The sequence below is a fragment of the Pholis gunnellus genome, assembly GCF_910591455.1.
Source record: "Pholis gunnellus genome assembly, chromosome: 8".
NCBI classification, from domain to species: Eukaryota; Metazoa; Chordata; class Actinopteri; order Perciformes; family Pholidae; genus Pholis; species Pholis gunnellus.
The window spans coordinates 9,226,334-9,252,700 of NC_136534.1; the positions used below are offsets into that span (position 1 = coordinate 9,226,334).

At 42.1% G+C, this 26,367-nt stretch overlaps 1 protein-coding gene across 1 annotated transcript in view; it reads left to right on the plus strand.

Annotated features, from left to right (window-relative positions):
- triob (trio Rho guanine nucleotide exchange factor b) overlaps nt 1-26,367 on the plus strand; it is a gene marked incomplete at its 5' end in the record, with an annotated part of 96,158 nt that overhangs the window by 27,541 nt on the left and 42,250 nt on the right. Inside the window, 13 exons of the mRNA XM_079165237.1 lie at nt 9,594-9,668; nt 10,304-10,418; nt 12,249-12,441; nt 13,566-13,670; nt 13,818-14,288; nt 15,599-15,721; nt 18,698-18,889; nt 20,339-20,470; nt 21,003-21,233; nt 22,459-22,581; nt 22,782-22,973; nt 25,324-25,493; nt 25,926-26,100. Coding sequence (XP_079021363.1) covers nt 9,594-9,668; nt 10,304-10,418; nt 12,249-12,441; nt 13,566-13,670; nt 13,818-14,288; nt 15,599-15,721; nt 18,698-18,889; nt 20,339-20,470; nt 21,003-21,233; nt 22,459-22,581; nt 22,782-22,973; nt 25,324-25,493; nt 25,926-26,100 — 2,297 coding nt within the window. The remainder of the gene's footprint in view (nt 1-9,593; nt 9,669-10,303; nt 10,419-12,248; nt 12,442-13,565; nt 13,671-13,817; nt 14,289-15,598; nt 15,722-18,697; nt 18,890-20,338; nt 20,471-21,002; nt 21,234-22,458; nt 22,582-22,781; nt 22,974-25,323; nt 25,494-25,925; nt 26,101-26,367) is intronic.

Sequence of the window (26,367 nt, forward strand, 5' to 3'; positions counted from 1 at the left end):
CTACACACAACACCTGACTTGAACAGTTTTCTAAGCCTGCTCAGCTACAGCCTGCTATCCATGGTAGATCTACACCAGGTGTTGAAACAAGTCAACCAGGACTGCTAGCTTAGGCCTTAAACATAGGACAGAAGGTAAACTATTACTTAATAAGTACAGTCCATAACGTCAGACCCGGCTTTTAGCTCCCCAAATACTCTAATCGGGTAGCTAGAAGATACTAAAGCCATCACTCTCAATAAAGTGTTGTTTTTTCTCTCTCTTGCTCAATCACCAAGACTTGGTGCCTGCAGGGCTAATGAATGCAGATGTCTGAGGAGTAGCTCTGAAGCGATTACAAGAAACAGTGCTATTTATCATGAGGGACAGCACTGCAGAATGAGCTCACAACAAGGCAAGCTGAGCGAGGATTTATAACGCCTCTGGCATCATTTAATTTAGAATACGTATCCCAAGACCTTGCTCAAAATATGACGTCATGGGTGTTAGTTCTTACTTATGATGATGACCGTGCAATCAATTGAGCAATCCTTTCACTTGGGACAAGTGAACATTTGGTCCTTATACAGGACTTTTTCACTTTTATAGTAAGATCAATAGAAAAGTCAGACCGACTAAAAGCTAAAATATCAATGCTTATATATAGTGTCCCAGTAGAAACTGTTAAGGGAAATTAAACCTCGTCTTCCAGTAGATGAACATCAAACTTCGTTGCAGACTTTTAAAACTTAAGACTCCATACGCATGAAGAAAGTGGAGTTGTCCATTTTGTATGCACCCCGGGAAGAATTGTTATAAAAGTATTTCTGTTTAAATGCTAGATGGATACAGAATGGAGTTCCGGCAAGTTGATAATGACAAGACAAGTGCTTCCAGTCAAAGAGCTTCTGTCCTCTATTTCTGACGCAGCCAAATTGGGCTTGAGCCTGTCAAAAGTGCTGACTGTTGGTGTAGCATTGCCTCACTATTTTTTTTTTTTATCCTTTCAAATTAAGCCATGTTGCAGTGCGTGGACACAAACCTCTATTAAAAGACAGCTTACTGGCAAGTGACACAGAGGGTTGCCAATAGTGAGGCCTAGAGGGACACTAAGTATGTCAGAAGTCAATAGAGCCAACAGAGGGAGGGGAGAATACAGAGAGAGAGAGACAGACAGGGTGGTAGGACGTCACATGCGATGAGAAACAAAGAAAAAAAGAGAAAAGAGGAGATTTGTAAATGACATACAGAGGTGAGGTTGTTATTCAGGCTCACTGAGGTGTGACAGGGATAGAGAAACAGCTGTAGCACTATAATAAGAACACGTACAATACTTACATTCTGTCAAGGTCTATTACAACCTTAACCAGAATACAAGATTACAAATGAAACAGCCGCACATACACACAAACAGACTGACAGACGCACACATTTTCTTGTGTGCATTTGATTGACTATATCTTCCCTTTACTATTGTTACTGCAATATTGAAATTGCGATATGATTTTCCGTATTAGAGGGAATGATATTATTTTTCCCATTTTCGTCAAAAAACATATTAACATGATTATGGTGTGATTTTTGTGGTGATCTGTAGCAATCAAAGATGTTTTCTTAGCTCTGTGGAATATGATGTGTAGGCCATCTCTGCAGCAGGACAATATTTTATTTTAAATCATTTTGCCTTTATCAAATATTGCTCCTCCTGCTATCTGAAAGTTGCGGTAGGCCATATTGCAATTTTATATATAATTTGACACATTTTCTGCCCTACATAATACTGCTGACCATTGTTTATTTATGCATTGCACCTTTGCTGCTCACACACTGTACTGAATAAGAGTTCATTTCAGGGTAGATCAGATGTGTTGTGCTGAATGGCGTGGATATGATTTACAGAGCGTTCTGTTCTCTCTGCACTGTATGGTAGGTTGTTATTTTACAGAGCTCTTGATCTATAATATATATTTAGGTGAAGATATCTTTGTTTCACTCCGTGTGTTCTGTAATGCTCGATTATGAATTGTTTATACACATATTGTGGTCAAGAGTTACATTTAGATGATTTGTTTTGAGTGAAAGTGTGGAAATATTGGTAGTTAATGGCCTGACTCATTAAAACTTTAACTTTAACTTTAACAGTAAAAGTACTTGTAAATCATATATTCTTGAGTACGGGGCTGTTGGTCAGACAAAACAACTATTTAAAGACATCCGCTTGTGCTATGGACACTTCTCATGGGCATGTTTCACTATTTTTGCTAAATGATAAAAAACCCGACAGATTAATTAAATTATGAGTTATTATTAGTTGCAGCACTTATGGTCTTAACTTAAATAAAAAAGTAGCCTACTGTACGCTGGTATAGTAACTCCATATATTGATGATTAGGTTCAACAAATTGCAGGAAGAAACATATAATAACAGTTCTTTAGTGGCGGGACGGCGTTGGTTTATCCGAAGGCGCCGCACTGCCCTTACAGATTGAACACATAAGCACGGTGCCAGAGCTCTACCGTGAGATCAGTTTTTTGTTTCCTACCCTTCCCATTTGTTATGACTTATTCATACCTTTCTTTGCTGTGCTTAGGGGTTATATCCAGGTCGAGGGGTTGCGGTAGGAGCAAAGTGTTATTTTTACTGTAAGCCACACTGTAACAACAATAAGAGAAACCCGATGAAAGTTGAGCTCACCACAGTCCCCAGGCCCCCTGCCAGCTCCTGCTGAAGGTCACAGAACTGGAGTAGAGTATAGGCAGCTAGAAGTGGCTTTGTATCTGAGGGAGGAAAGACTGTGTGTGCGTGAGTAAAAGACAGGAAAACAAATAAACGAAAAGGATGTACAGTTTAAGAGAGAGAGAGAAAGATTGAGAAATGGAGCGGGAGGCGGAACAAGAGGGAGATAGAGCTCTGAGTTGTTTATCTAATCACCCTGTTGCACCGTGGCAACAAACGCTTGCTGTTATTCTAGTCGGGGTTGTCACATAGGGGACACGACAAACATCCTGCTCGTAACAGCCCATTATATAGCCTCGACCAAACACTCGTATTGCCCACAACAACATGGAGGCCAATGGCAGCATGATGGACCTTCACACTATGGTGTTAAGCAGAAATAGTCAACAACATCGGCATCTTCATATGGAAGATGCATGATGAGAGTAGATATTTTTTTAGCAGAATAAAATAAGATGTGATTACAGAGCTCAAAGCTGAATTGTTCTTTTGAGTCTCTCGGGTGAAATGGCCAAATAATTCCAATGTTAGATCAACATTAAACTGTGAAAGTCAGCAGTTTAGTATGTTTATGCTCAGTATTTTATGTTTGACTGTTAAGTGCAACTCAAAGAGCCGCTATTGGCTTTGTTTCAAACTCCCAGGTGACCCCAAACCTCAAAAAGCAGACATATTGTGCGGCTTACCACTGAAATGTTGACGATCGAAACACCACATAACAGAAGAGCTTACTACATTGCTGCAAACGCGAGCTGATGACCCGCAGCCATTGTCGGTAGACTTTCAGGGATAGAAGTTTCCTGGAAGACACTGATGTTACTTTTCTCAGAGTGAGATCTTCATTTTGTGTTGAGCTGAAGTGAATTCCCTTGAGGATCTCGAGCAGTATGTGCCCTGCTTTTCTGCTTTGGTTCTGTTTCATCCAAAAGCTGATAAAGTGGCACGTCCCTCTCTCCAAGGGAACACTATATTCTTAGAGCCCTGCAAAGGGTTTCAGTCTGCTACACAGTGAAACACAGGTCAGAACACATACGCACACACATATATAACAACACAAAGTTACAAATGTATACCTGCATAGGCTCACACAGGGGTAGCCATGCACACACAGCCACACGCACTCTATAACCCGAGCACAGTAATGACTAAACCGATCCACTTTCACACTTCCTCTGTTTCTGCGCTGTTCCCACAGTCTAAGCCAGTCCAAGTCGGGCCAAACTGAGCCAAACCAGGCTGAGCAGTGGGACGAATACCTCCCAGTTCTCTCTTTTCACTCAAACTCATAGTGAGGTTCACATACTGGGCTCTGACCCAGAACTGAAGTATGAAAGAGTCATCTGAAATCCATCACATGCATATGCACAGTAAATCTTTGTATATAGCAGACAGTAAATTCTTACACAGGGCTTACATTTATACAGCTGTGATTCATAAAAAGCATCCATTTGTTGAATCTGTACAGGGACAGATTGGTGAGTGGGCAAGTGCTGGGTGCACATCATAGCTATATAATGCATTTCATAGGGACTACTGCTCTGAATGTTTGCATCCTAAACACAGTTGTCCTCCCTGGAAGCTGAAATCAGGTTTGTGTTGAGCTGGTCAGCACAACAGCCAGGAGGATTTGTGCTGTAGTTTTTCTGCAGTATTATGTGGCAGTCCTTTCTGTCCTGTTCTGCTTTGCTACACATACAGCCTAGCTTGTAATTGCTCTGGGTTTGAGGTTACGAGGTTATGAGCCAGAGGATTGGCATCATGCGCCAGGCTGTGCAGATGCACCATGTACAGTCTAGCCTGTGGTCTAAAGAATTGGAAGCGAAGGGATTGGCACAATTCACCGAGGCCGTCTGTTCAGACGTGCTGTGGAGAGACGACAGAAATATGCAGTTGTGTTCATTTTAGCGTTGTGAGTTAGGTGTAAAATGGTTTTGTTTATATCTGCACATGTTACAATTTTGGATTGTAAACTTTTCCCCATTCTGACCTAATGTAGTGCATTAAGTCCCCATTACGTCTCATAAAAGCCCTCTAGAAACAAGTCTGTAAACCAGTGTGGATTCTTAAGGATGCCCGATGTTTTCAGTCTGTGGTGTGAAGAATTGGTTAAAGGCACGGACACAATCTGTTCTGTAGTAGTGTATTGAAATCAGCATGTGAGTGTTTTCAGCCTGGGCTTAATAGAGCAAAAGGAAATGGATTGGCACACTTTCTGTCTGTTTTACTTCCTCTGATACACAGCAATGTGAATTTAAGGATGCCTCTTGTTCTCTGTCTGTTCGCTTTCTAAATTCATTCCATTTGTCTCTGGTCCCTAAGTTCTGTTTTGCCTGTTTCCCTTGTCAAGACAATACATTTACTTTATGGCCTTGTCTTGCAGCATTCCACTGTTTTGGACACTGAACTGTTGTTGCATAGTTATTAAATGGAAAAGAGCTACAATAAGAGGGACCAATCATTCACCAACTGCCCATACATGTAGTGGCAATGCAAATTACCAATACAATAAATAGTTCCACTCTTTCACTTTAAGATGCATAGCTCACAAGCAAGGGTGTTGTCCTTCTCCAGGGTTGTCCCATGTCACTGATTCTGTTTGTGATTTTCATGAACAAGAAGCAGATTGTGACGTTCAGCCCGCAATAGGGTGGTTTGCAGCCGAGTTTAGGCCTGATCAGGGTGCCCCCTGGAGAAGGTTTTCAGTGCATGTCCAATGGTAAGCGACCCAGAACACGCTGTAGAGATTATACATTTCTTCTGGTTTGGGAATACCTGGGGGTCTCCCAGGAAGAGCAGGAAAATGTTGCTGGGGTGTGGGACGTCTGGAATACCCTGCTAAGCCTGGTGCCCGGCGACTCTCCCCCGGGTAAGCAGAAGGTAGTGGATGCATGGAGCTCACAAGCAAGAGCATCGTTGTACAATATATCATGCATTATGTGTTGTCAAGCCAACCCAAGCATAAACAGACTCCACATGACATACTACTATTGTCCTTTGATTAATGTATTCATAAGATGTCTCCATTACTAAATATGCAGAGAGAGAGAGAGAGAGCATTAGTGCACATGTGAATGTGTGTGTGTGTGTGTGTGTGTGTGTGTGTGTGTGTGTTCGTGCATGTGTGTCATGATGACATCTGTCATCCGCCAATCGTGCATTGGTGTCTAAATGATCCACTACCTGTCATGTGTGCATTTCATCTCCTCAACTCGCAGTTATCTCCTTGTATTTCCTGTTACTATGTTGATATGCGAGGACAGATGTGTCACAGTGAGCAATCTGCTTTTCCTCCTCATTTCCTTGTTTTTAATTTTAGATTAAAAAAATTGTGATTACAAAAAAGCTCACTGTAAAAAACCTTATTTCTTGGACGAACGCTATGCATTTTGCCTCATTTTACAGGGCGCTGAGTGCAGGCTGCCAGTAAAATGGATTGCTCTCATTATGAGCGTGTTATGAACAAGCAGTCTGTGATTGAAAAGCTTTATTTCATGCTCGGCAGACTTGTAAATGAGGGGTTGCGTGTAGTGAAGAGAGGAGATTGTTGTGTGTGCCTGTGTGTTCTGGTGTGTTAGTGTGTGGAGTGAGAGGCGATGATGGGGTTTCATGAATCACCGTGTATAGGGTAATATTTTATCTCTGTAGGATAGTGTGTGCTTTATTGCTGCATATGAACATGATGCAAATTAGGAAAGGCTCTGTGGTTATTGTTTTTTTTACTTTTGGCATTGTGCCTTTTTTTTGACTGTGTTGACATTATAAGTCAGCTGTATTTTTCAGCTCTCCATTATTTTCGTGATCATACAGTACAACGCTTTATGTGGAATTGACCAACCTGATCTGCAAAATCCCGTTTTCCAGCGTTAAGATCCGCATCTTGTATGACGGCCACATGCGTTTCTAGCTTACTGCAGCCTTCCACACAAAACCGAAAGTACATGTTTGTCCAGCCTTTCTGCCAGATTCAGTCCAACGTGGTATGAACTGCAGTTTGGGCAGTGCTGCAGCATTATAATAGAGGGCAGTGTTGGCTCTGTGCCAGTGCCAGTATCTTACATAAACCACCACAGTAAGGAATGTGTCTGGGCACGCTTCACAGGAAAACACACATGCATGTGCCAACACACAAAGTGCAAGAGGAGTATTGCTTCTTTCTGCTTGGGCCCTGTAGTGCTGATGCTCAATACACACGCACACACACACACACACACACACACACACACACACACACACACACACACACACACACACACACACACACATATATAATGAAACACTCTTTAAAGTCTGTCTCTGTTTTTAACGTCTTTCCAGCTATTGCCATGCTCAGTCCTCTCACCTCGTTCTCTGTGTATGAGAGACGGGGTTTGGATGAGAAACAGGTGTGGCAGGTTATAAAGAGGCAGCCAGCAACAGAGAAGAACATAAAACCTATGAGTGTGGATTGTAAGGGACTCACTCTGTTTAGCCCGCCCCTCCCTCTTTCTCTCTCTCTCTCTCTCTCTCCCCCTCTCTCTCTTTCCTCTCGCCAACCGTGGAATGAGAAGGAGACCATTATTGCTATCTCAGTCCCATCTCCTCTCAGCTAGTTGTGACATTATCCTTGAGTCAGGTTGTGTCCAGTCCGGCCACTTCCCACTGTGAGCTTATGTGCAGTCATCCTGACTGCTACTCCTGACCGTGGATGAAATGATATTACAGGAGCCGTTAAAACCTGTAGGAGTTATTTAGCCATTATCTGTCTCGCTGTATGTACACTGTACACTTTGTCTGTCCCCATATTCTTCTCTTCGCTCTCTCTCTCTCTCTCTCTCTCTCGCTCTCTCTCTTTCTCTCTCTCTCTGTGTCTTTACATTGCATTTCGTCACACCCCTTTTTTTCTCCTTCATATCCTCAGGTCGTAACTCATTTGCGACCTGGAAGTAGCAGTCATAGGTTTAATAATAAATGTCTTCATTGTACCGTTTTCCTCTCTACTTGTATCAAGCTGTGAGCTGCAAAATATTTCACTTTTGAGAGCAAATACTCAACTTTGAATAATCACTGGTTCCTGCCCGAGGTTATGGCTTTACTGTAGTTTAAAATGAACTTAGAATCATGACTGACTTTTATTTGAGGGCATTCGGTTTGTGTATGTGTGCGCGTGTCTGAGCGCTTGATTAAGCTCTCGGTCTAGCCATTATCTAATTAGCTCATTGCCATTAGTAGTCGGTGTGATTAAATGTTTATATTATAACTGTCAAAGCAGCATAGTGTTAATGTAAAGTTGTTGCTCTTTCCTCTACAGTATTTGCCTTCCTTTTTTACCCTTACGCTCTGTTTACCAAAACAGAGCTCAAAAATATTTCTTATATTTTCATGTTTTATTCCCTCGACGGCATTCTTTATGATTATGATTTGCTGTTAGCACACCACTTCAAATACGTGTTTCCTTATTTTGCCCGTGTGCTTATGTAAAGGAGTATATTTTGTGTGTGTGTGTGTGTGTGTGTAAATGTGAGGAAGATGACTCACAGCTAAAATGAGCGATATCTGATGACATCATCAGCTAACTGCATCTGCAGAGAGGCACTGCCCCCCCCCACACACACACCTCCTCACTCGCATGCATTCATATTCTGTGGTCAAAGCTGTATAAAGCAATATCATGGTTGATGTGTTTTTTTTGTTGTTTTTTTGTAAATGCCGCATTATAGCTTTCAGCTATGGATGATTGTGCATTCCAGTGCTTTGATTGTTTTTATTTCCATTTGCCGAATTTCCATAATGGAATTGTCGAGAATAGTATTTTTTTGTGGGTTTTTATGACTCTGCGCCGACGACAGCCATTGTCAAGAAAGTGGTGTCTCAGTAGCGCCTGGAGGAAATTTCTTTTGAATTTGACACAAACGTCCAACTGGACTCAAGGATGAACTGATATATTTTGGTAGTCAAAGGTTAAGGTCACTATGACTACACGTCCGTTCTATTCTTGTGAACGCTATATCTCATCAGGAACGCCCTGACCACCCGTAACTGCCATAACTTAAGAAGTCATATGCTAATCATGACAAGCTTGACTGGTTGGTGGAGGCATATAACCGTGAGGTGGTAATTCTAGGTTATTTGTGGTAATCATAAAGTTATTCACTGTTGCAGAATTTGTAATGTTAACCAAATAAGAATACACTATATATCAATTTTAAAAAAACGTAAGTTATTATCAGATATGTTATGCTGTCGAAATTAAGAAAATATCTTTTCTTAATTTGACTATATTGCACATCTTTAAATTATTCTGTTCAGAGGACAATCTAAATCAGTTGTCTTCACGATTAACTGCTCTGATACAAAGATGCAAGTGTGTGTGTGTGTGTGTGTGTGTGTGTGTGTGCGTGCGTGCGTGCGTGCGTGCGTGCGTGCGTGCGTGCGTGCGTGTGTGTGTGTGTGTGTGTGTGTGTGTGTGTGTGTTGAGTTGCTCCATTTTGCTTCCTGTTATTAACCAGTGTGCCATATGTTGAATCAAGCAAGACCATGGTTGAAAAAAAGTATTCGAGTGAGTTTTTATGAAGTGCAGCTGATGGTATTGTCCAAAGTGTACGTCCATGCTTATTGTATAACATTGTTGCCTTTGAAACAATATGTCAAAGAGAGTTGATTGGCTGGTTGAGTTTTCTTTCCTCATTGGCTGTAGACAATGACTTGATTGGGAGACTTGACTGAAGTCATCTGGATTAAAACAAGCAGTTTGCCGGGTCAGTCAAACAGCAAACACTAACCATGTAAAAAATATAGTCTTCTTGACTGAATTGATGATAGAGATTCATTTGTCTTTGTGTTTGAATTTTTGTTGCAAGCCACCTGCCTCGCTTACCTCTCCATTTTTCATGTGTTTCAGGGTTTCATCGCAATGAGGATATGAAGGCCATTGACGTGCTTCCTATCCTCAAGGAGAAGGTCGCCTTTCTCTCAGGTCAGATATATACTATACTCATCTTGCAAGGTTGTTGTTGCGTTAGCACGCCGATGGCTAAGCAATTCATCAGAAGAGATGAATGCGTGAAGGGAGGTGAAGTCATCAAGATCATTTAGACAGAAGTGGAGAATTAAGTCATGTACAATATGCTCTTTTAAGTGTCAACCAATCACAAAGACAGCTTTCCGTTCCAGCATAAATAAGTTACATCTTAAGTTGTTCATTTTAGTACTTCCGAGAGTTGCAAAGTCATACTCTTGATCAGACTAATAAGATAAGATAAGATAAGATAGACTTTATTGTCCCGAAGGACAATAAAGTCTATCTTATCAGAATCACAAGAAGATTACAAGACGTGGCTCCTTTGCTTGAAAGACTCTGTGTGGAGTTCACGTAGTTCCTGACTTTGTGTGTTTGCTGATGCACAGGCATTTCACAGGATTAATGTGTGAAAAGCAGAGAAACCCCTGGACAAGTTGCAAGTCCATCACTTTGGTGATACAGTAACAAAAAATGTACCACAGAGAAAAAAACGTTATTGACACCACTCTTCACTCACCACTTGGCTGAGCTCTGCTTCAGCCGCAGCATTGGAAAAAGCGGTTATTTAATTGTTTGGTTTTTATCCAAAGGTGGCAGAGACAGACGCGGAGGTCCCGTTCTGACCTTTCCAGCACGGAGCAACCATGACAGAATACGACCCGAAGACCTGCGCAGGCTTATAGCCTACCTGGCTACTATTCCCAGGTGGGAATAATTTACTTACAAACACACCAGTACACACGATTTCAGTGGAGGATTCATACTTTTTTCAAATTGTGAACATGCATCACACACACACACACTCTCTCTCTCACACACACACACACACACACACACACACACACACACACACACACACACACACACACACACACACATATACACACACACGCACCTTTTTGAGACCCCCGTCTTGATCCTGGGTTAATTTGAAACAGACTCCTCCTCTTGGCCTTTTGTGCAGTCACACTCACACACATCTCATTTGCTTTCTTTGTGTCAGACTTTCCCACCTTGCTTTGATTTACAACGCTGAAGCATAACCTGAGGCTACAAAGAGCTGGGATGGTTTCTATTTTGGATTCTGTGAATATTCAACTCGCTTTCCTCCCCCCCCCCCCCCGAGTCATATCCTCCTAAGTTTCTAGAAAAAAAGCTTTATGTAGGTTCCCACTCATTACTTTTTAGTAACTCTCCTCTTTCTCTCACTCTGCCACTGATAATGTCTCGTTAGAGTGAGACAGGTCTGATTAAACAACTTAGATTGCAGCTTCTTTTTTCTCTATAAGTGTTTTTAAAAGACGTTGGCTTTTCTTTCCTGTCTCCCAGTTTGCAGGAAGCATGTAGCCACAGGATGTTTTTGCAAGGTACTCCATTGCGCTCTGAAGTTCTCTGCATGCTGGTGTTCAAGTCTAGAAACCCCTTTCCTTCACATTTAACACTTAGCTCCAGGCTGTTCTGTTTGGAGTCAGTTGTGATTAGCTTGGAGGGAAGCTTGCACTCTTCTGTTCTGCTTCTTCTGATCCCCCTGCGCTGCTCTTTCTAATGCTTTACAGGTCGAGTGCTTTGAGTCTTTTTCACAGAGTTTGGAGATTTGTCTTGAGGCGAGAGGTGGTCCAGATCAATTTCAGTAAAAAATTGTGCTCAGTAAAAAATTGGCGTTGCAGTAGCTTGCTCTGAATCAGGACATACTAGTTTCAGTTGGTGCTTTAAGACTTCCAGGCCTCCGAAAGGCTTGAGTCTTTAGGAACTGTGTTAAGAAGTAAGTTAGGAGGAGATAAGATATGTCTGTTTTCATCTGTCAGTTTGAGGTGCAGAAGGAACCAAGTGTCACTAACTCTGAAGGAGGTCTGCTTGATTTCTCTTTCTCCTGTCTAAATATTTCTTTTGTCTTTCCCCTTCTGTTACATCTGCTTCTCTCTCTCTCTCTCTCTCTCTCTCTCTCTCTCTCTCTCTCTCTCTCTCTCCCCCCCCCTCTCTCTCCTCTCCCTCCTCACCCTGCTTTTCTCTACCCATTTGGCCGCCTATCTGTTTTCAGAGAGTGAGGTCAGAGAGAGTTAGAGCAGGAGGGCCTGCGTTTGTTTCCGTCTCCTAGCTAGACACTTTCAGATTAAAGCCTTTAACACCGAGAAACAACCTTTTATGGACTTATACAGCACCAGGACTCCTGGTAAGCAGCAGTGGAAATTTCAACGCTTGAACGTTTTAACAATTTTTTTTCCTCTCCAGATGCTCTGGAGATTTGCATGGGATCTTTTGACTTTAAATCTTTTTGCCATCTTTGCATTTAGATGTTATATGTTTGGTGGCTTTGAAGTGTCTCCGATTCTGGTATGTTGTGACGATGAAGTGAGTCAATGGTTCGACATTCTTTCTTTCAGCTCATTCAGGATTGTTGAGTCTCAAATCAATCACATCTGGTTGCGTTTGTCACTTGTTTATACTCTGTCCCCTAAGCTACCCGAATGGTTTAAGCCATATAAGTAATATATCTTCACACGCGTTAATTTGCTATTTATTCCTGTTTCTTTGCAGTGAGGAGGTGGCCAGACATGGCTTCACAGTCATTGTGGACATGCGTGGTTCTAAGTGGGACAGCATCAAGCCTCTGCTAAAGATCCTCCAAGAGTCTTTCCCGTCTTGTATCCACGTCGCCCTCATCATCAAGCCAGACAACTTCTGGCAGAAGCAGAGGACCAACTTCGGCAGCTCCAAGTTTGAATTTGAGGTTGGTGACACTCGACATACTTTTATACCTCTAATGCACAAAACTAAAGCCTTTAACATACAGCCTGGTTGTTGTTGTTTGCACAGGTTAATGATTATATTTCTGTTTTCTACACGAGATGGAGATATTGGTTGTGCTCATTGCATCAGACTATTGTTCTATTTCTTATTAAGATGAGTAATGTGTTGTGAGTTTAGACATCGGTCTTAATTTCTCAGCTCTAATTTGAGCTGCCGCTCAGTGACAGTGGCACTGCTCGGTCCCGTGTGGGCATGTGGTGGTGGTATATTTAGTCCTGACCCAGTTACTATGGGAACAGGATATATAGGACATGGCGTTATAAGCATTACATCCCAACAGTGAGAAGTTGGGTTTGGACAAGCCGCTTGTTGTTTTTTTACATTGCAAAGTTCTAGATGGGGGGAAGTGATCAAGATGTGCTCTCCGTCGTCCTCCTCAAGTACTGTTGAGTTTTCACAACTGCTGCTCATTATCCAGCAGTACCAGATGATGTTTTTATTGCACAGCCCCCCCGCTGCCAACGTGTGGAGGTTCACCCCACTACTCGTGCAGTTTAAAAGAAGCTTTGAAAAAAAAAAATACCCTTTGTTAAAATAGCTTCTATACTGGAGAGCACTCAGGCAGGCTCCAACCCCAAATCCGACCATTTATTTTGCGTTTTTATTGTGTTCCCTTTGCTCTCGTGAACCTCTGCAGTGTTTGTTTTTTTACTTCCTGACAGTTTGTATCCGTGTATTTCCATCTTATTAACGATAACAAGAAAGCAGCTTAAAATGTCAGGAATGCTGTTTTTTTGGTCACCCCACCTATCTAAACAGTAGACATGTGGAGCCGCTGACTCTGCACATTGTTTTCAAAATCTTAGTTTAACAGTTGAAAATATGTTGGCAAGTTAACATTTGATTCATTTGGAGTATTGCGATGATGATGACTGTGATGGTGAATAAATTGTGTTGGTCTTTCTCTCTTTGTCTCCTTCTTATCCTCCCTTTTTCTTGTTCACTTCTTTTCTTTGCCTGTATTCACCCATCTTTCATTTTTTTTCCTGTCTCTTCATTGTCACTTCTGACTTCATCTGTCCCACATACACCCACCCACACCAGACGGTGATGGTCTCCTTAGATGGTTTATCCAAGATTGTGGACTCATCCCAGCTGACAGCTGACTTTGAGGGCAGTTTAGAGTACAACCATGATGAATGGATTGAGGTTTGGATACTTCCTTTTTTTGTTCTGCTCATTAAAAGCTACACACAGAAAACTTTATCTGCAAGATTCACTTTACTTAGACTTGCTTAGGTGAAATTCAGTATTCCCATTTTGGAAAATGCAGTTCACTTTTGACTTTCATTCCAGGTGCGGCTGTCGTTTGAGACCTTTGCCAGCGACTCGGCGCGGGCACTTGCACGCCTCGAGGAGCTCCAGGAAACCTTGTCCCAGCGGGATCTCCCGCGGGACCTGGAGGGGGCTCGACGGCTCATGGAAGAACATGCGTCGCTTAAGAAAAGGGCCACCAAGGCGTCAGTGGAGGAGCTGGATGCGCAGGGACGAAGGCTGCTACAAAGGCTACAGTTACAAACTGCAGGAGGTGGAAGTGGCGGTGAAAGCGGGTATGGTAACCGCAGTAGCGGAGCGAGTGGAGATTCCAACGACCATCACCACGGCTTCCATGTGCATGCGGACGCACACAACCTAGTAGCTAAGGTGACGGGTTTGCTGGATAAGTTGCACGGGACACGCCAGAATCTGCAGCAGCTGTGGCACATGAGGAAACTGAAGCTGGACCAGTGTTTCCAGTTGCGTCTGTTCGAACAGGACGCAGAGAAGGTCAGAGTGCTATTTCATTCTATTCTCCATGCTATATACATGATGGTCTAAACCATGTCGATTTTGATTGGTTCCACACTGCCTCATAAAAGTGAAGACAGAATGCGCTCAATTTAAGATTAGATCTGTGAAGACGGGGCGCTGAATCCTTCATGTGAATAATATTAAATGGAAGACTAGGACTGCACCCCAATGTGACTATTTAATACTGCCACACGGACGTTTCGGGCAAGATGCCCTTCCTCAGCGTGTATTCTGGCAATTTCACAATTACTACACCCAGGTGGGGTTAATTATAGGTGGCTGCAACCAGAACTCACTGCCTCCTCATTTTCTTGCTACTTGGTGCTCATGTGTCGATATGTGCCAAAGCACAACTCATTTCTTGATACATAGAAGTATTTCAATCTGCACAGAAGCTAATCTGATGCGTGAGCATGCGTGCATGCATGTCACGCTTGGCAAGGTATTTGAAAAGATTGCATCAATCGAGACGTTAAAATCCTCAGATCAACCTTTGTATCCCAGATTAGCAAGGCATGGATGTATATAGTATTACAGATGCATTGGTGGACTGAAACTACTGGCAAGTGTTGGCAGAATGTTAATGCACAATATCCTGATCATATTAATTCTTATAATTGGACGTGTGGATTTTTTATTTGACAAATTCTTTTGGTAATGTGTTTTTTTTTTATGTACTCAAGTCCTATTTTATATCTTGAGCAAATATTATCTGAGCTGTGCGTTTGTGTGCATAGAAACAGAGAGGAAATGAATGTGTTTGAGTGTGTGCCGGTATGTGGTCAGTGTTTCAGAGAGTGTGATGTTGCGTGCCTGGTGCTGAGTAATAATAGTAACAATTTGAAACTGCGCGGAGCTGGAGGCGAATGCAGAGGCCTGCTAATGAAAGTGTCGGAGCTGTAATTAAACACACCTTTTCCATACACCAAGCATGTCGAGAGAGGAACATAGAAAGAATACACCGCCACATACATGAAGGGTAAAGTGCTGAAGTGGACACACAAACACACACACACACACACACACACACACACACACACACACACACACTCAGAGAGAGCTTGTTCTTTTGTTCTCACTTATTACAGAGGAGCTTTAACATGACTTCCTTCTAGAAGTCAGTGCATTGATGAAAGGTTTAGGTTAATTACACACACTCAAACAACAGGCGCTCTCTTATTCTCACTGCAGCTGCTGTGAGTAAAAATGAGATGGAAAGACCCTTTTAATTCTGTTGCATTCTGTAAAACTATCTGCATTTTCTTTCCCTCTTCTGTTGTGTGTAGATGTTCGACTGGATCATGCACAACAAGGGGCTTTTTCTCACAAGTTACACAGAGATCGGGGGGAACCACCAGCATGCGGTGGAGCTGCAGACCCAGCACAACCACTTTGCCATGAACTGCATGGTAAGAAGTTGTCTTTGTCTCTGTTGGGCACACACACACACACACATGCACAGAAACACACTCAGACACAGGCGATACGGTCATTACTATCATTCACAGTAACAAGCTAAGGCCTCCCACCCCTTTACAACCACCACACACACATATACACCTTTTATTTTATCCCAAACTAGCCTCTTCCTTGGGCCATAACTCGCTGTAGACTTTATACTTTCTGTCCTGCCACTGTCTCTCTCATATTATTCAGCTGTTTTCCATTCTGCCTCAACTCTGCCCCCTCTGTCATGTCTTGTCAGAGTGCTGTTCCTATAATTGACCCATATTACGTCCCTGCCCCTCCCAGAGATGTGTGCTGCCCTCTGTTGCTCGGCTTCCCAGCCCTCCCTGCCCTCCCCTACCTTACTGTAGTCGGTGGAGCTCTGCTGTGGACTAATAAATGTAGCTGAAGACATTATACTGTGTTGACTCTGCAGTCCTAACCCGTCTTGGTCATGCTCGCCAAAAACATACGTCATAAATACCTGTTTGTCTTCTGCCTACCACAAACCATGCACTTCCCTAATTCCCTTATATTGCCACGTTTTATTTTTATCACAATTCATCAGTGACAGTCAGTATGAGCCCTGTGTGGGAAGCATAACTACTCGTTCAGCCCATTAACTCTATTAATGGGTACTAAAACTACCCAAAAGGAAATGTCCTTTTTCACCATCATACAGTATAAGGACGTTTTTGTGATTATTATTTTTTTATTCCAAAAAGCACCTCCAAAAAGAGTCCAAGACGCGCTCATACCCAAACATCTTACAGTAAACATGGTTGGTGTAGCCAAGAGGAAAAGGGGCCCATGGCCTCAATCCTCCCGCTCACAGTGTCATTGGTGTTAGGAACCATGCGCAGCGAGTGGCGTCAACATCAGGTCCCAGAGGTTGCCTCGTGCCTCAGCGACCACCCAAAGCCAGTTGTGTCAACACTGTGGGTTGAGATGAACAAATAACCCCCGAGAGAACAGTAGCAGAAAAGACAGATGGAACTGCATTATAAACACACATATTTTCACAATACACTGGAAACACACACACTCGGGTACACTCAGAGTGACCACCGCCCCCTCCACCCATTCTTCCACAGGAAGCAGCGCTTCCCCTTCCTGTTGCCTGCCTGGCTGAGAGGAAATACATAGTGTCAGGGGGTGTGTGTTTATGTGTGTCTGTATAGATATACTTTTTGGTCCTCTTGTTTCTGTGTATGTTTCCAGTATATGTGTACGTGTATACATACTCATAAATACACAGGGCTTATCATGTTACAACTTGGGTCTCTCTATCACTCTATAGATGAATTGATCTCTGGGTCAAAGGTGTTGCCCTCCTTTTCCTCGTCTCTCTCTTTCAGTTTCACTTGCCCCATATACTCCCATCAGGTTTGAGTTAGGAATACCTTCTGCCTATCTCTGCCCTCCCCCTTTCCTCCACCCGTTTTTGATTAAGGCTTTACCACCCTTTGTGTTTGAGTAGTCCAGCTTCTGGTGTCTAATCTAATTCATAATGTCCTACAGATGGCTCGAGGCCTCAGGCTTTATTGGTTGTGACTTGGATGGATGTGTGTGTGTGTGTGTGTGTTCTCTTTTAGGTATCTTTGTGTCTTTTCCAAAAATATCCATTGTTCCCCATGGAATAATTCCACAAAAGATCTATAGTAGTTTAGAGATACTTTTCCTGTTATATTTGATTTGTGTCTTTGTAATATTTATAGTAGGATTACAGTGGTTCTACTGTGCACCACTGTTCCTTTGCGTATCACAACTTACCTACTGCTTCGTACTCAAGAGCAGTTTGACTCCCCTTGATTTCTCATGTGAGCCATACTTCTAAACTCACCACTGTCTCTATTATCCTCGAGCCAACATCAGACTTAATCTAGTGCTTTTATGTCCCAGTGCCAAGACTTTCTGGATTTTGGACAGTGCGGAATGGCTTTGCTGGGTTAGCATGCGAAAACTCCTACAAGTGAAACTAAAGCTATTCAAAAATGTTCTATTTCTAAATCCTAGTTTCAGAAGAAGAGACCGTCAGAAACCATCTCAAAGCCATATAGGTTAAACAACACAAAGCACCAATCCAGTGTCTTCACCGTTGATGAGAGCTCATCATTTGTCTCTGTCTGAGGGCTGTAGCTGGTGTTGGGTTCATCTCTCCTCCCCGTTGTGATTGAAACAAACAGACTAAGAGCCATAATAGGCTCCAGGAGCAGTAATTGAATAGAATAATAACAGGCTGTTAACACAGTTGTTAATTAGCATTTGCTGATCCGTGCCTATCTACACAAAACAGCTTGGAGCCCATATATTAAAAAAGACTGAATGATAAGAGACAAATGAGTTTCTTTTCATTATTCACACGGGGTATGCCTCCCAAGTGAATGACTTTTTAATGCCCACTAGGGTGTGTGTGTGTGTGTGTGTGTGTGTGTGTGTGTGTGTGTGTGTGTGTGTGTGTGTGTGTGTGTGTGTGTGTGTGTGTGTGTGCATGCATGCATCCGTGAGAAGTGGAGGGGTAGTTTATGACGAGGGTGCACGTATTGACTTCTATTCTCTCTGATATTACTCACTGTGTACGTTAATGTGATTGTGGCTACAATATTTCACTAACACGCTTTGATTGCTTTGTAGAAATACAGCTAGTCTAGCTGGTTTCACCTTCATGCACCATGGCCGCCAAAATGAAACTGCAACAATACTTAAACTGGCAGCCTGTGAATTTACCTTCACAGTTATGCCAACATACTAACATTGCACAGAAAACATTGTTCATATGAGTCAGTGGTGACTCAGGTCAGGTGTCTTTAGATTTAAACCCCTGGATGTTCAGTTAAACAAATTATATCCAGTATTTTATTGAATTAAAACCAATTAATTTGAGTATGTATTTTAATCTTTGCCATCTCCCTTCTCTACTTCTCTTGCTTTACACACAGAATGTGTATGTGAACATCAATCGGATCATGTCAGTAGGGAACCGGCTCCTGGAAACGGGCCACTACGCCTCCCAGCAGATCCAGCAGATCTCAGGACAGCTGGAGCAGGAGTGGAAGGCCTTTGCTGCAGCACTGGACGAACGCAGCACTCTGCTGGAGATGTCTGCCAGCTTCCACCAGAAGGCAGACCAGGTACAGACACGCAACGCTTATACACAAATCAAAAATCAAGTACGGTTCTGATCATGTCAACAGACTTCCACTCGTAAACTGAGGCTACAGTCACATGCACGCGCTATGTGTTTACAATACATGTGTAGTCCTCATCTTGCACACATTCTTGGCTGAAATAACGTGTTTGGGTGAAATGGAGCGTAGATCTACAACAGAATGTTAAGACCTTTTATTTCTGAATAGTTTCGTGTCCAAACCTTATGATAGTTTGATACACTTTTGAAGAAAGAAAGTAGATTTAAACAGAAATAGGAAACAAATATGTTGGCTCCGCTACAATTTACAAGCACTATGGTTGCTTCATCCCTAATAGACCATTTAAATGATCAATACTGCTCTCCATTGTTTTGCTTACGGTTGCAGTAACAATGCATTAGTTAGTTGTAGACACCTATTGTTTGCTGAGTGGCCTCTTTGCTGTACAGTCTTTAATGTTCAAGACTTCCTTGTAAGTTATTGATATTTTGTTTTCAGCAGTGGACAGAGCAGCATTACAGACATTAGTTATTGTATGTTTTGATTAGCATCATTTGTAATCAATTTATCCAACAGTTATCGATTTTTAACTGTCTGCCTCGCAGTCCGCCAGTGCACAGTCTGAAGAGTCCGAATGCATTTTGAGGCGGTTCAGTAGGTTCAGTGAGCTCAAGTCTCATACTAAGAAATTCTTGCTTTTCTAGTATATACATCCTGGCATTTCTAGTGTTTACTAAATCCACTCTGCAGGTGGAGTTGGAACAAACTACATACTCAATTTTGCATCATACTTGGTATGAATAGTATGTTATTATGTCATGTTAAACACATCTATACACTTTTCACATTCTCCCCTTCCTAAAACAGAATAATAAGATTTGAGTCAATATTTTATCAAAGCTTTCTGCAGCGCTCAATGCTCTGCTGTCGCTTTGTTTCCTACTTGAATTTCTCTTTTGCTTAATTCTTGTCAGACTTCCTGTTTCCAACCAGAACAGTTTGGATGCCAAACCTTTATGTAGAGCAGAGTCATTGTTTTTCTTTGTTTTTTTATTGACTTATGGTGAAAGTGTTCAATGGGGAGCAAAACTTGTGTCTAAACTCTGCATACATACTAATTGCACGGACTGTGCTTGTAATAATATGGGCAATGTTAGTATGTAACTAGTATGCTGTAACTGTAGTATGTACTGTTGTATGTTGTACAATAAGATTTCATCAGAGACAGGTGATGTTTGAGAACAGGCAAATCAAAAAAAAAATGCAATTGGAGTTGCCTTTCACATCTCATCGCATTGTGCATACTGGACAGAAAACAGTGTTAATAACATATATGAAAGAATGTTTAAGTCTTTATATTACTGTATGCCTTTTTATATATGTATGTAGGTCTGTGTTATACAATGTTTGTGTTGTGTGTGTACTCCCCAGTACATGAGTAAAGTGGAGCCATGGTGTAAGGCATGTGGTGAAGGAGAGCTGCCCTCTGAACTCCAGGATCTGGAAGACACAATCCACCACCACCAGGGATTATATGAGCACATCACAACTGCGTACTCTGAGGTCAGTACACACGCACACACAAACACATGTGCAAATATTAATGCCACCTCCGCAGAACACAAAAGAGGACTGGTAATTATCCAAATTATGTATTCAAAATATACACTTCAATACAGTACAGACTCTATAATATAAAGTTGTATTTATTTACAATGGAAACACTGGAAATTGATGTGTGGGAAGAGTGAAAAGAAATCCCAAAGGAGTGTATTTATTGTTTTTAGGTAAAAACTTAAATATTGTCAAATATATATAAATATATATATATATAACAAAACAGAGGTTCTAGTGTTTTTCAAGTCAAACAAATGGTAAAAGTAGTTCCATTATTAGTATCCCTATATCCTATTGGAAATGTAACTCAGTAGGATTGTTGGGAAAATAAAAATGAGATGAATGTCTTGTTTGAATTAATCTTTTAATTTTTTTATTTTACAAAATCCTTACTCAAGCAGAGAATTTAGGTATTTCCTTATTCTCAAGTGAAATACTTGATGTCCAATATGCTCAAACTACCTCTCACCTATTACAGGTAAGCCAGGATGGGAAGTCTCTTTTGGACAAACTACAGCGACCCTTGACCCCAGGAAGTGCTGATTCATTGATGGCCTCAGCTAACTACTCCAAGGCTGTGCACCACGTCCTAGACATCATCCATGAGGTGCTGCATCACCAGAGACAGCTGGAGAACATTTGGCAGCATCGCAAAGTCCGCCTGCATCAACGGCTGCAGCTGTGTGTCTTTCAGCAGGACGTGCAGCAAGTAAGAGACAAGTCCAACTACAAACACACCTGCCGCTCTGTGGGCTTTGCGAATGCACACACCTATCCTTCCAAACATTTTCACTGAAAGGAATCAACTTATTGAGCTTTTCACAAGGCTTGTCATTTATGTGGCAGTTTTACTAAACTCATTTGGACTGTTTTCCAGTAGTTGAGTAAAGATATTTTTACTAGCAACAGTACACATGTATTCTACATCGATAATTGATAAATATATTAAAATAGGAAACTGCTCAAAATAAGGCAAATCCAAGAAATGTGTGTTGCTTTCATTCCATACTGATGAGCAGAGGGTGTGATATTAAGATACCGGCTAGTACAATCAGCTCCAGCTTCTTCAAAGCCTTTTTTCCACTTCCTCCTGGGTTTTCAGAGTGAGAGTTTCTATCTCTCTCTGTGACTATCTGGATGGCAGAGCTCTTAGATCAAAACTACTGGGTTGGTGTAAAGTGTCATCTCTGCCTTTCTACCCTTCGGGCATGAACTCTTCTCTACCTCTCTGCCCCTCCCTCCTTCTCCTTCTCCTTCTCCTTCTCTCTCTCTCTCTCTCTCTCTCTCTCTCTCTCTCTCTCTCGCTGTCTCTCTCTGTCTTGCTTCATCTCTGCCCTTCATTCTTCCTCCTCTTTCATCACCCTTTTCTCTTAGTAGCGGTTTCCATGGTGATGCAATTTACTGTCACATAAAGTGTCGAGGGCATTGTGCATGTCTTCATATGCGTTTGTCCCATCAAAAATATTCTCACAGAGACCTTGAAAGCATCATGGAAATCCCTTTAATTACCCCACATAGAAACAGATGAAGTATGGCCATCTGTTTAATAGATAATAAGGTAATTATGTCCAAAGATTTATAGCTAATCTCATCCACAGTGTAAATGTTGACACTTTGCGCTGCTCTTGATTAGGCAAAAACCTAATTGTCCACATTTGTGTAATTTAAGCATGACAGACTGCATATGGGGGGAAAAGAGTAAAGAAAGGGGGGGTGAGACAAGGCAGAAGGGCGAGGGAGAGCGTGATGACATCTTCAGACTACTGTAATACTAATATGATCTGAATCATGCCAGTCAATTGCACCCCCTACTGCTAGAACATGTATACTGCATCATCAATGTGCCATAGCTGTGCATATTTAAACTGTGTGCATTAAATGTGTGTGTGTGTGTGTGTGTGTGTGTGTGTGTGTGTGTGTGTGTGTGTTCCAAGGTGCTGGACTGGATAGAAAACCATGGCGAGGCCTTCCTCAGTAAACACACTGGTGTCGGGAAGTCTTTACACAGAGCCAGGGCTCTGCAGAAGAGACATGAAGACTTTGAGGAGGTTGCACAGGTGAGTTTTAGGTCTAAGTTTTAAGCGTTAATGCAAACGCACATCTTCAACTTGTGACATATTTTTTTTCCCCCTTGGCGTAAGTAAAGTCATGTTTTTAATTATCTAGATTTGACGTTGCTGTATTGTCCTAGAGACCAATAGAAAACTAACAAGCTTTCAGCACACGTTTTTAAATATACTTTATGTTAACGTTTCAGAACACCTACACCAATGCTGACAAATTGCTGGAGGCAGCAGAGCAGCTGGCCCAGACCGGAGAGTGTGACCCAGAGGAAATTTACCAGGCTGCCCACCAGCTAGAGGATCGCATCCAGGACTTTGTGCGACGTGTCGAGCAGCGTAAAGTGCTGCTGGACATGTCCGTTGCTTTTCACACACACGTCAAAGAGGTGTGTATTTTCTCTCCCGTCCTCTCCTCTCCTTTCTTGTCCTCCCCTCTCTCCTCCTCAACCCTAATGAGCCCTATTTACCGCATTGATTTGACTCCTCTGTTTTGCCCAAAGCTAAAGTTTACGCTACTAATAATTTATGAGGACAGGAGCTGAGGAGATAGGGTTTTTTATTCATTTATTGATCACACTGACAGTAAAAAGCTTGTCATATCTTGGTCCACCGTGAACATCTGACTCATTAGTTATTTTTTGCTGTTGCCTGTCACACTTCAAGGTAATATGACAAAAACATGAGAAGAAATTCCTCTATAATGGTTACTAGTTTAGACTAGGTCTAACAATGACATTGGCAATGTAAGGGTCATTTTTTTTGCGTTGTAAATTTGTACTCAACTGACCTTTACATTCAGAGTTGCAGTTGCAGGCAGCTATTACTGTGAGATAAAGACATGATGAACTAAAAAGACCCCAGAGGGTTCAAACCTTCCACAGGACTGAACTGTCCTTTGAATATGTTATTTTGATAATAAAATACATTTTTAAATATTTAATTTGCATCAAAATAATAATGATAATAATGATAATAATTCGAACAATTAGCCACTACCATCTATGTTAGGACTTTTACACGGACGTTAGGTGAGTCACAGTCGTATCCACTTGACCGAAATAATTTATCACATTTCTGTAGCGTAACATACAGCTGAAATGCCATCTAATTTGACTTTTTTTAGCATTTATCATTATAATTTTGCCAGAACTTCTAACTGTGTTCAATTGTTGTTGCATTTTATGGCAAAACACACCTACACACACACACAGACACACGAATAGTGTTGCTTATATATCACACACTAGGAATTACAACCAAACTTTTAGGTGCATGACTTCTGTATTTACTGACATTATTGCCTTCATAATGAGAGTGAGATTGTGTGTGTTTGTGTGTACGGTTCCCTGTGCAAACATTGGTGCTGTCCCTTCCTTCTGTAGTGCATTCTGCTTTCTTCACTTTGATAATGACAATCATGCCTCTAACTTTCCTTGTTATTATTTACCTCAATCTTTAAAACAAAAATGAAGAACACGCAAACTCCACATGAGAGGGAATCACTACTTGCTTTGTAGCTGGGGTGCTCATTACTGCACCGCTCCCTTAATTCCTTTCACAGTGTTGAAAGTCATACACTGCACATCTTTGACTGTCCAAATTAACCTCTCCACGCTGACATGTCCCTCTTGCTCGGCATTTGTTAACACTACATCCTGTTTACACAGACTCGTAGAGACAGTCAGAGCCGTGGTGTTATTAATGAAGCTAGTCTTCAATGTCCATATGGACAAATCTCCTTCATCCCATCTGTCAGCTCACACTGGTGCAAGTCGCTGTGTGTGTGTGTGTGTGTGTGTGTGTGTGTGTGTGTGTGTGTGTGTGTGTGTGTGTGCCTGTACCTGCCTTTGGATACGGTCCAGCATGTTGAAAGGCAACAAACGGTTCACTGTGGAGACAGAGCATGAACTACATTGCAAGAGAGGGGATTCATCTGCACTGATATTCATGTGCACAGATGAAATCACTCCAAAAGGCACAATCTCTTATTCCTTTCTAATATTGTAAATAACTCTACAGTAGTGACCAGTTTGCCTATTTGGCAAAAGATTTCTGTGACTCACTCTTATGAGATGTCCCGTATATTTGTATAAGTGTAAACCATGCTGCCGATGAAAGCCCAAATTGCTTCTACTACCAAACACTAACAATGCAAGTGTCGTCTCGCCCAATCTAATATAAACTGCCACCAGGCTTTAATAAAAAAATATGTTGTGTTCCCAAATGAAAGCTACTCAGCATTTGTGTGTTTGGTTGACAAACAACAGTATCTATGTCTGTATAGATGTCAGGTATAAAGTCACATGTATGTTACTAAGTGGATGATGGTTACAACACCAAAAGTAGACATGTTTCTGAGTCGGCAGTGTGGGTGTTAGACAAACCGTGGGTGCCAGGGTCTCTCTCCTACAGCCTGGGTGGTGTGCCAGGGCTTTAGTACGCTGAGCCAATTCAGCCATATGGCTAATCTGTTACAAAGGTGACCATTCACAAAACACCAGCTTTGAGCAGAGCTGGTTGGATTTCATTTCTGTCTCCAGTGTTATGCCATTTTGTAGCTTGTCTGTCGATTCCGACATCTGTGTTTAACTCACAGGGCTCTGCGTATCTGCCCCACCCCCTTCAGCATGGGTTCCGTTCACAACAGGGCTGTCTATTTGTTTCTCTTCTCCTGGAGGCGTACACTGCGTGACGCTGTATTTTAACTGGCTTGCCTCTCCTGTCAATCACCGTTAGCTGTGGACGTGGTTGGAGGAGCTTCAGAAGGAGCTGCTGGATGATGTGTATGCGGAGTCGGTGGAAGCGGTGCAGGACCTGATCAAGCGTTTTGGCCAGCAGCAGCAAACCACCCTGCAGGCCACTGTCAATGTCATCAAGGAGGGAGAGGACCTCATACAGCAGCTCAGGTGACAATTTTGAATGCGTGCTACACTGATATGTATGTTAATATATAGTATACACTAGGATAAGCCACACACGTGCAATACATTAACACACGTTTTATCCAGAATAGTTTAGAGTGACAACATTACAACGTTATTCCTGTGTCACTGAAAACAACTCACTTCATACCAAAACGAAGGAATGCAAAGCCCCAAGGCTTAATTTGGCATTTTGTTCTGTGATCCTTAGACAATCATGTGGTATTGTGAGGTGAACCAAAGCTAAGGAGAAAGATAGAAGGGATTTTCATAAACAGACTAAGTGAACCGAGCAACGGAGAGGGGACAAAATTCAGTTTTCTTATTAGTCCCTTAGCAATGTATTGACAAAGACCACATCTCTGACCACAAATACACTGTGTGTATAAATCCCCTGTATTCTACCTCTCTCCACAGAGACTCGGCCATCTCGAGCAACAAGACTCCCCACAACAGCTCCATGGCCCACATCGAGAGCGTGCTGCAGCAGCTGGACGAAGCCCAGGGCCAGATGGAGGAGCTGTTCCAAGAAAGGAAGATCAAACTGGAGCTCTTCCTCCAGCTCCGCATCTTTGAGAGGGATGCCATTGACGTGAGTAGGCCGGAGATGGAAGTGCGGTGCATGATGAATATTTATTTTTGATCTATCCTGCAATGTTTAGGCAAAAGTGAGCGTGAACAGATGAAGTAGAGCAGTAGAAGATGGGGTTTGAGGGTTGCAGAGAGTTAATGTATTGACTGTATGACATCTGATGGGGGAATAATTGGGAAAAGAGCTTCACTAATGAGCATGAAAAACATCAGAATTTATAAACGTACATACAGGAAGAAGTTGGTAGATGAAAGGTAGAAATTGAGG